The sequence below is a fragment of the Chelonoidis abingdonii genome, chromosome 2, assembly GCF_003597395.2.
Source record: "Chelonoidis abingdonii isolate Lonesome George chromosome 2, CheloAbing_2.0, whole genome shotgun sequence".
NCBI lineage: Eukaryota > Metazoa > Chordata > Testudines > Testudinidae > Chelonoidis > Chelonoidis abingdonii.
In genome coordinates this window covers 244,069,896-244,080,997 of record NC_133770.1, presented here as the reverse complement: position 1 = coordinate 244,080,997, position 11,102 = coordinate 244,069,896, and the positions used below count along the sequence as shown (strand labels likewise).

General features: G+C 49.3%; 1 protein-coding gene across 1 annotated transcript; it reads right to left on the bottom strand.

Moving 5' to 3' along the window:
* Positions 1–423: 423 nt before the first annotated feature.
* TMEM70 (transmembrane protein 70) lies at positions 424–7,551 on the bottom strand. Its single transcript, XM_032784768.2, has 3 exons — positions 7,242–7,551; positions 6,160–6,271; positions 424–1,082 (listed from the first exon to the last, which is right to left on the bottom strand). Exons 1-3 carry the CDS (start codon positions 7,488–7,490, stop codon positions 634–636), a joined length of 810 nt encoding a protein of 269 aa, XP_032640659.1. The 5' UTR covers positions 7,491–7,551; the 3' UTR covers positions 424–633.
* Between the last annotated feature and the right edge of the window lie 3,551 nt (positions 7,552–11,102).

Here is an 11,102-nt window from a genome sequence, read left to right as displayed (position 1 = left end):
CCCCGTGGCTGCCCCTATGCATAAGAGCCAGAGGAGGGACATGCCACTGCTTCCGGGAGCCACACAAAGCCACAGCACGCACAGTGGCCCCCGACCCTGCTCCCCAGTGGGAGCTTGAGGGCCAGATTAAATCAGCTGGCAGTTTGAATGTGGCCTGCAGACCATAGTTTGCCTACCCCTGCTTTACACCACCTGAACAAGACAAGCCAGAAAAAACTGTCCCTTTCACTTTTTAGACACTGACCCTTTTTTGGGCTTCAAAATTCTTGTTTGTGTACTTGATTAGTCAAATGTTGCTTTTTTTAAGGAATGGTTCCTTTAAGATACCATACTGGGGAGCTTGCAGCATAAAACTAAGATCAAATCCATTTTCCTTCTCTTCATGACTGTAACGACAGAAATCAAACTGAGACCAAATAAGCATAAGCATCTATTTTAATTTTAATTCTAAGACGACACTTCAGATTGTCTGAAATTAAAAAAGCTTCAGTTTTCCATACATTGTGAAATATGATAAAGAAACTCTAAATTATCTGACACTTACGAATACGTTACAGAATTCTGTGTGGTTTTAGAAATGATGCTCTGGACAAATACAAAAAAAGACAGTCACCTTCACTCTATCGTCTAATTCTATTTGCTTTCACTGGATTCTTTCTGTTCCTCCAAGTCAAAATAAAAAGGTTTGTCATAGCCCATGAGATGGTTATAATCCTGTGGGTATGTGAAAAGCATTGGATTAACAAGCATTGATTTAGTTTTGGCATAAAATGTTGTAAACATCTTGCTGATGTCTGGAACCTTGACATCCCTCTGATGGAACACAGTTCTTTTTTCTGCCAACATAGCATTATATGTAATGGCAGTGTATGTGTCCGTCTCAGCCTTATGATACAGTCGAACCACATAACCCTTTGTAAGCAGATGCAGGGTAACTGGTGTTATAAATGTAAAGAATCCTACAATGCCGTAAAACGCAGTTTTTAAAAACACACTTTCAACTCCAATGTCAGTGTTCAAGATGATGTAGGGCACCATGCAAAAGCTAAACATGCTCGTAGAGTAAGAGAAAAACTTCACACCTGTATAAGAGATGAAAATCATAGGTTAATGTTTATGATCAAAGTTATCCCTACAGTCCTTTATACACATTGTTCTTATGTACCCATTGCTTTACTTTAATTGATAAATTCAATGATGATCCAGTTAATCCTTTCTTATCATGGACTTCTGAAGTCATCGTGTGGAAATCAAAGCCCTCAGCCCTTCTCCTTGGTTAATAAACTAAAAGTTAGGTCTTATGAAACACCTTTAATATTCTAATTATCAAAATGTTTCACAAAGGATGAAGGGTTTGGGGTGCAGGAGGGGGCTCCGGGCTGAGGAGGTGGAGTCAAGGGGTTTAGAGTATGGAAAGGGGTTCCAGGCTAAGGCAGGGGATTGGGGTGTGGGAGGAGATATGGGCTCTGGGGTGGGGCCAGAAATTAGAGGTTATGGGTGCTGGATGGGGGCTCAGGGCTGGGGGCTCTGATGTGGGGCCAGGGATGAGGGATTTGGGATGTAGGATGGGGCTCCAGGATGACGGGCTCAGAGTGCGGGAGGGAGCTCTGGGCTGGGGCAGGGGGTTAGGGTGTAGGGGGAATGTGAGGGCTCTGGCTGGGGGTACAGGTTCTGGGATGGATCTTGGGATAAGGGCTTTAGGTGTAAGAGGATGCTCTGGGCCGGGACCAAGGGGTTTGGTGGGGTATCAGGGCTGGGGTAAGGGATTGGGGTACTGGGGGGTGAATGGGGTGAGGGCTCTGGCTGGGGGTGCAGGCTCTGGGGTTGGGCTGGGGATGAGGGGCTTGGGGTGCAGGAGGGTGCTCTGGCCTGGACTGAGTTCAGACGGTGGGAAGGGGATCAGGGTTGGGGCACAGGGAGGAGGGCTCAGGGGTGCAGGCTCCGGGTGGCGCTTACCTCAAGCAGCTCTCGGAAGCATCAGCATGTCCCCACCCCGGCTCCTACGCAGAGGCGCAGCCAGGCAGCTCTCTGTGCTGCCCCATCCTCAGGCGCCACCTCCCCCGCCCCCCAGCTACCATTTGCAAATGTTCCTGGCCAATGGGAGCTGCGGGGACAGCACTTGGGGCAGAGGCAGCATGTGGAACCCCCTGGCTGCCCCTACGTGTAGGAGCCGGAGGGGGGACATGCTGGTTGCTTCCCAGGAGCCACATGGCATGGAGGCTAGCAGGGAGCCTGCCAGCCCCATTGTGCAGTGCCGCTAACCGGACAGTTAATAGCCCAGTCAGCAGTGCTGACCTGAGCTGCCAGGATCCCTTTTCAACCAGGTGTTCCGGTCAAAAACTGGACACCCAGGCACCCTAGTGCTACATCGGTGCAGCTGCGCTGATGTACTGCATCTGGTGAAGATGCACTATGTCAACAGGGGAGTGCCTCCTGCCAAAATAAAGCAGTGTCTACACCGTGCTAAACTGATATAACTTATGTCACTAACGGGGATGGCTTTTTTATACCCGAGCAGCGTTACAGCGACTTAAGCGATAGTGTAGACAAGCCCTTAGTCTTTATCCAAAATGAAATGCTTTAAAGTGCAGTTCTATTCTGAAAAGTAAAAACAGCACCTTCTCACCATTGTGTGTATATTTAGAATCATAATTCAGTGATAAAATTGTACTACCTCTTACTCCTGTTAACCCTTCAAAGCCAACATGAGAGAGGAACATTCTCACCCACACTTCCTCAAAAGCACTCTTTACAAGTTCCAATCACTTACACCTGTTAAAACCTTGCGAATGCAAAGCAGTTGCATGAGCTAAGGCCTCATCTGGGACCTGGTCCAACACCCATTCACTTCAAGGGATTCTTTAAATGGGAGCTGGTTCAGCCCATGGTCTGCAGAATCTTTATTACTGGTAAGGACATATGAGTAGAAAAGGAGCATTTTCAGATTCTAACTTAATTCTGCCCGGCTGACAATTAAAAAAAATGCAAACTGATCACATTTGTTACTGAAATCATCATCATCCTCAAGACAATCATTATCCTACCACCTCCCAATCTTTGGGACACACAGCAAGGCCATCTGGTAGTTTCCCCTTGCATGAAATCTTAAAATAAGCTCTATGGAAGGTGACTGGACAAAGAGAGGTCAATAGCAGGAGTCTCATTACTGATATTATATTTCATTATCTTATCTTCTAAGCTCCTCCCCAGACTTTTGCAAGTGAGCACAGTAGCTGCTTCATGTTCATGATGGACATGCCACTCTACTCACATACTCAGCATGCACCGAGCTAGTGATGTCAGCACCAACAGTCAGAGATGGAATGGAGACTCTACCTCTCGAGTAAAGGTAAATCAGCCTTTGTGCAGTTACCCACATGGAGTTAGAGGCATATACGGAGGGCTGCAGATACATGTGGGCTCTGCAATTTTCCAAGATTTTCTGACTGTTATCGTTTCATCCTTAAAAGTAACAATACAGTAATAACCAGGGGAGGCGAGGAGTTGCCATGTGCCCAAAAGCCTCTATGCACCTTAACAAAATTTAGAAGCAAAATATATAAAATGGTCCAATACCTAAATCGAAAGCACAATAGACAAAAATATTCCACAACTGACGTACCTATCCTGTGTTGATTTATTGGCAGAGTCCCCACTCCATTGCAGATCTCTAATGGGACTTTAGCAACCAGCTCAGTGCAAGCTTGTTTGGCTGCACAGTTGCTCATAACACAACTGAGAAGGTGATTTCAAAAATCACTGCATAGTATGTCTAAAAATATTGCATTCAATTCACAGCATCAATATACCTGTCATGAAAGCCAGTCAGCATAATGGTTTGTGTTAGCCAATTAATCCAGGGCAAAATCCTGTCCCTTGCCTTGCCCAGGTCCCAAAGAGTGGTAGAGCTCAAGTTGTGCTCTACAAAATAACTCCACACCCCTGGTGCTGTTGCAATGCTCTACAGAAGCATGCAGCAAATCTGGAGTGGATGGGTGGGTATGGAGGAACATAGATGAAGTAGGATCTACTCCAGCCCATGGGCTGCAGGACTGTACTGGTGAACTTTGCTGTGTTTCAAGCAGTGGCTGATTAATGCGTGGGCCCATAGGGCCCATGCCCAGCACTCCCAGACAATTTGGGGGGCCCAGAAGTGCTGGAACCTTGGATAGAAGGGGGGAAGGCTACTAGCACCAGAACTGTGGCCCTGCCCCTGCTCCTCCTCTTTCCCCCCAGGGCCCCGCCTCTTGCCAGGCTGGAATCTAGAACCAGGTCAAGATAAGAGCCACCCTGGGAGCCTGGGCTACTGCAGGGAGCCCCAGACCCTCCACCTACCCTGGGCAGGGCCCCAGAGTACCAGAGAGCAGCCCCCGGCCCATGTCCCTACTCCGTGGGGCACACTGCCCAGAGCAGGTAGAGGGTCCAGGGCTCCCCACAACAGCCCAGGCTCCATGGGCAGCTCTTAGAGACCTCAGTGGGGAGAGGAGGAGCAGAGGGCAGGGCCCCATGGTGAGGGGGGGCTAAGGCCCACTGGGAAGAGGCTGGTGCCCCTAGAAAGGGCTGCACTTATCAACTGCCCTGCCATAAAGCACAGCCCCTGCTGCCGCCATTCTGAATCTACAGGACATGTGGAGGGAGGGGCATTGAGGGGATCACATGTCCCCCTGATTTTTCAGGACACTTCTGGCAGGGATGCCTAGCAGCGAGGAGGCAGCACTCCGCCTGGCAATGGCGCTCTCCCAGGATAGGGAGGAAGCAGCAGGGTGCCTGGCTGCCAGCTGAGCTCCTCCCCCGCTGCACGGGGCTGCTTTGCTTTCCCTGCTGCTAACGTACCAGTGCTGCTGCCTGCTTTGCAGACTATCCACCAAGATGAGCCAGGCACAATGCAGCTTCCTCCCTGGGCTGCACGGACACACTGAGAGTGCTGCTGCCATGGGGAGCGCTGTCTCTTCACTGCTGGGCATCCATGCCAAAGGGGTCTGGGAAAATGGGGGGCACATGACCCCCCAGAACCTTTCATTTGTGCCCTACCCCACTAGCCACAGCTATGTGTCGCCTGACTATGCCCATGTTAGAAACCAAGCGGGCATAAACTCCCCAGTTCTTGTGCCCCTTGGGCCCCTAAGCTGTGGGAGGCTCAAATATTCTTTGTACCCGGGGCTCCAATAAATTTTGAACCACCTCTGGCTCCAAGTCAAAAATCCTGATTAAATGACACTGTGTCAGTGTTACCAACTCTCAAGATTTCCTCACAAGTCACATGGGTTTTGCCGGGGCTAGATCCAGTCTCATCATGCTGTGAGAAGATCCAGCCCTTCTGATTGGCTGCCTGCCTCCCCTACTTGTCCATCTGTTGGGAAAGGGCAGCCAATCGGGACTGCTGCAGAAAGCAGACACAGCTCTCACCTATCCTCTCAGGAGCTGACACCACTCTCATAGGATGCATCAGGGAAGCAGAAAAAGCACAATAGCTCAGGACAGCCTGCTTCCTCCTCCCATCCTGTGAACAATGAGTCTGTCTACTCTCTGCTCCTGTTCCTCTCATCCTCCCCATCCCTGCAACAACAACCTTGAGAAGGACAGGGGACCCCAGTGTAGCCCCACCCCCAGATCTGGAAGGGGGGAGTGAAGAACCCAAGGAGCTGCAGGAGAGCAGAGTTGAAGTAGGGGTGTGTGCAGAACTGAGGTGGGTACTGGGAGAAGAATTGATGGGGGTAGAGGGGATGATGGATAGGCAGATATGGGGGTCAGAGCTCCTTCAGTGGGGGCAAAAAAAAAAAATCAACAAAATCAATCTCAATAAATTTGGCCACACTAACTGTCAAATACACACAATGGGGACAAGCAGGGGGGGTTAGAAAATCTGAAGATATCGTGTCCATCTATAATCTTTTTTCAAAAAGATCTCATGATTTGGGGGTCAATCTCATGGTGTTTTAGAGTGTGGCTCATTTTTGAACATATCTTGTGATTTTTTAGAATCTGACTCATTTTATTTGAATCTTTGGGGTTGGTAATATGACTGTATAGAGGACCACAAGGTGGTCCTTAGTGCATATCTGAAGAAATCAGAGGGCTCCATTCCCAACAGCATACTATGTTTTAAAGAAATGTTTAAGTATAGATGAATCAAATCAAATTTTAATTCCAATCACATACCCAACACAGCCTTTGCCAAACTGCCAGTGTATACCAGTCTTCCATCTTCTAGTTGTCCATGAAAGGAGGAGGCGCTGAAGCAGCGAACAGGTACCACAGGAGAAAATATGATCTACAGGATGAAAGCAGCACATGGCAAATAAAGCATTTTTATCGTCTACATACATTTCAGATTTCTTCTGATGTAAATGTTGAATTTATACCCAGGATAGAGACTAAAAATTAAATTATATTACAACTAAACTCAATAAGTAGTTTAATAGATATCAGTAACTGTAATTAATTTATAAATGTTAGGAAACAGAGAATTTAATGATTCAGGGGATTAGAAATGGGATATGCAACCATAAAACCCTTCAGACCTAGATGCTTCAGCAGTGCTCTGTATACAAGCAGACGGCCACAAATTCCAAGCTCATTGCAAGTCTCTAGCCACCTATCTATCAATCCTCAGCACTGCCAGCTCTTCATATACTGTGAGAGTTTGATAAAATTTCATGGTTTACTTGAATCCTCAGCTCTAGAGTCCTGCCATTACACGAGAACCTCATCCTTCATTTAAAAGAAAAAATTTCTAGCCTTCATAGTTGCAAAGAAAAAGAATGTGAACTCAGAGAGTAAAATAGAATATTTTTTTTAAAAATTCAATATTTTTAAGCTAATCTTGTATGATTTAGGGGCCCTGATTCCTGAGTTCCAAACACTTGGGGTTGGCTATACTGCTGTTTATCTACCCAGGTGCTTGTATTGACAAACACCTCAGTAGATAGACAGCAGTAACTGGACACACTTTACCTTGCACACTTTCTCAATTCTCTACTCTGCCTCTTTAACCTTATCCACCAGCAAACACTTTGTTAAACGCACCATTGACCATAAGAATTTAAAATGGATTCCAATTGGGGAGATTTTGCATTTACTTTTTCAGTTCAGGAACAAGGAAACTGATCCAGTGAATTGGGGGTGGGAATGTCGCTGGGTCAGACTCCTCAACCAAGACCCCCGCTGTTCTCTCTATTTGAGCGGAGGTTTCCACCCTGCCCGCAGCCCAGCCACAAGGAAAGCATCCCACGCTCCTACACCTGTTCTAGTCTCCCTTCAGCCCTGGGAAGGGCTCCAACTGATCCTGGACCTCGGGCCCGCGGCAGCATTGGGACCCCGCAACTAGACGCGCTCGGAGGGTCGTTCAGAGCCGCCCATCGTGGGCTGCGCGCCGCTGGTGCGCGGACCCCCGGAGGACGAGGCAGCGAGGCAGCTGCACACTGCCCAGCGCTCCGCAGCCAGAACGCCAGCGCCCGGGCTCGGGAGCCGCCCGCAGCCAAGAGCTGCATCGCTCAGACCCGGTCCCGGCCTTGCTCAGCGGATCCCCCGCACCGCAGCAGGGAGGCCAGGAAAGGGAGGAGCCAAGGTGCAGCTTCCTCCCTCGCTGCAGGGGATTGGGCCAGCTGCCTCTCCCCCTCCAATAGTAACTCTCCTGCGGAGCTGAGCGCTTCCAGGCTGAGAAACCCAGACCGCCTGCAGCCCTGTAGCTTTGGTTCCCCATCTAATGAGGGAGCGATGCCTCGCAGACATGCTAATGCAGGGATGGGGAAACTTTTTGGGCAGAGGGTCACATCTGGATGGGGAAATTGTAGGCAGGGGCAGGGTGTTGGGGTGCAGGACTGGGCTCAGGGCAAGGGATTGGGGCAGAGGAAGGGTGCAAGGTATTCGAGGGGGCTCAGGGAAGGGGGTTGGGATTCATGGATTCTAGGACTGGAAGGGATCTCGAGAGGTCATTGAGTCCCAGGGCCAGCTTTAGGCCGATTTGCCCAATTCCCTGGAATCGGGGCCTGCACCTAGGAGGGCCGAGCACCTTAGGTGCCTTTTTAATTATTTTTTTTTACTCACCCGGCGTTCCACTCTGGGGTCTTCGGCAGCATTTCGGTGGCAGGGAATCCTCTGATGCCACAGAAGACCTGGAAGTGCCACCGAAGCCCCGCACCGCCGCCGGGTATTCAAATCGGGCCCTGCAGTTAATAAAGCCAGACATGTCGAGTCCAGTCCCGTGCCCTCATGGGAGGACCAAATACTGTCTAGACCATCCCTGATAGCCATGTATCTAACCTATTCTTAAATATCTCCAGAGATGGAGTTCCACAACCTCCCGAGGCAATTATTCCAGTGTTTAACCACCCTGACAGTTAGGAACTTTTTCCTAACATCCAACTAAACCTCCCTTGCTGTAGCTTAAGCCCATTGCTTCTTGTTCTATCCTTAAGAGGCTAAAATGAACAAGTTTTCTCCCTCCTCCTTATATACCCTTTTAGATACCTGAAAACTGCTATCATGTCCCCTCTCAGTCTTCTCTTTTCCAGACTAAACATACCCAATTCTTTCAGCCTTCCTTCATAGGTCATGTTTTCTAGACCTTTTAATCATTCTTGTTGCTTTTCTCTGGACCCTCTCCAATTGCTCTACACTCAATTCTTCAAACAGATACTTCTGAGTAAGAGGTAGCATGGGGGATGCTACACTGTCCTTCTCTTAGGCCTCCTTCCTCCTAAGTAGTGGAGTGCTCTTCTGTATAAGGATGAACACTGCAACATTCTCCATCCTGCTCATTTCTTCCAACCTTGTGCTTCTACGCTCATCTTTCCACAGGGTATGGTGCAAAGCCAAGCCCTGCAGGTGTTTTCCCCAAGCTATGGATTTTACACCACATACCCTATCTCACTCTGACTGCAGTCTGGGAAGCAGCCAGCTTTTACTGTGTAAAAGAAAACCACTCAGGTGTAAAATCCACTGGAGCAGAGGAAGTAGTAGTGGGGAAATTACATTGGGCAGCATTGTATTTTAGGCTGTCTTGCTCTGAAAGCTGCCTCCCAGTGTTGCACTAGCTGAGGACAATAAATTACTGTTTTGAACCCAAATATTATTTGTGGGATGATACACAGATTGTGTAGTTAATCTCCAGTGATTGACCACATCAGGCCATTCTGTCACCAAGCTCTTCCACAATTAGAATCATAGGACTGGAAGGGCTCTCGAGAGATCATCTAGTCCGGTCCCCTGCACTCATGGCAGGACTAAGTATTATCTATTCTAGAATGTGTGATCAGCAGCTCTGACATGAGGTTTTTTAAGCATGAATTGTGTGCACTAGTCCCCTACAGTTTGCATTTGTTTGTTTTAAGCTTTCTGTAAGAAAAAGGTAACAGCTAGAAGTGACACAGATCTTTAGATGGTTGTCCAGTCATAATATTTAGCACTTCTGTACTATGTTAGCTCTTCAAAATCACTGTACAAACATTAAACAAACTTAACTTAAAGCCTTTCAGCTTTTAAAAGACCAGGAGTTGACGAAACAGAGCTATTCCCTGTTTTGTTCTCTGCCCCCTCCCCCCTCCCCAACAAAAAGACAACTGAAAATCACCATCTTAAAAGAACCATTAAGTAGCTTTCAAAAGAACAATCCAACCAAGGTTGCTGTAGTGACACCCTTGTTACATCAACAGGGGTGGCTCCAGGTGCCAGCTCAGCAATTGTGTGCCTGGGGCAGCAAGCCGCAGGGGGCAGGCTGCCGGTCCCTGTGGGGCGGCAGTCAGGCATGTCAGGGAGTCAGGCATGTCTGCGGGAGGTCTGCCGGTCCCGGGGGTTTTGGGGGCAATTCAGCGGTGAGTACGATGAAGGTGCAGGACCAGCAGACCTCCCACAGAAACGCCCCTGAAGGCTGCCTGACTGCAGGGCCGGTGCAACCATTTAGGCGGACTAGGTGGTTGCCTGGGGCGCTGAGATTTGGGGGTGCCAAAAAGCGCCTCCCAATTTTTTTTTAAATGGTTGAGCAGCCACTGCTGCTAGGACAGAGAGGGAGTCTGAGCTGCCGGTGGGAGCCAGCAGCCCAGAATGTTCCCTGGGTCAGGGCGCCGCAGCGGCAGCTGGCAGCCCAGGGTGTCCCCTGGGTCAGGGCGCCGCCGCAGCAGCCGGCAGCCCAGGAGACCCCTGGGTCAGGGCGCCGCCGTGGCAGCCAGCAGTCCAAGGGGGTCCCCTGGCCCAGGGAAACCCCGGGCTGCCAGCTGCCACAGAGGCGCTTTGATCCTGGGTTAGGGTGCCGCTGCGGCAGCCCGCAGCCCAGGGTATCCCCTGGGCCAGGGGAGCTGCTGCAGTGGTGCCTGCGGGCGGTCCGCTGGTCCGCGGCTCGGATGGAGCTGCCGCAGTCGTGCCTGCAGACGGTCGGCTGCTCGCACGGCTCCAGTGGACCACCCGCAGGCACACTGGACCCTCTGCAGGCACTACCACGGCAGCTCCACCAGAGCCGCAGGACCGGCGTGCGGGGCTGCGAAATTGCCGTCCGCCTAGGGCGCTCAAAACCCTGGCGCCGGTCCTGCCTGACTGCTGTGCTTGGGGCGGCAAAAAACATAGAGCCGCCCCTTTACATCAGGTCTGGTGTTTGTTTAAGACTAACATAGAATTAAGGGAATCCTGTTTCATTTGCATGTGTAAATCAAGCAGATCTTGCTTATTTTTTTTCCCCCTTAAAGTGCTCAGAGTTTAGGGGAGGAAAGTGAATGAGATGCTTATACAAGGTGTGAAAAAGCAGAAGGGACCAAAATCTATTCTTGTGCAAAAATCTCTTCTCCCTGAAGTCAATAAGGCTACACAAGTGTAATTGTCAGCAGGAATTGGCCTGTGTTCTCATTCCCTTTTTGAATCTCACACATTCCATGCTTACCCAACATTTTCCACTTGGGAAAGAAGTTAGTCAGAACTGGGGCAGAAAAATGAGGACTAACTTCAGGCTTATTTAGCTTTAAGTTTTTGGAATAAAACTCAACAAGAAATTAAATGTGAGGTACTTTTATGATGGTTTGAACTGCTAGAGAACCAGCAAATGGACAGAGCTTGCCTTTAGCCTATTCAGCCACTCTTTCTATCATAGACCGGCTAAGTGGATTTAAAATCCTTGA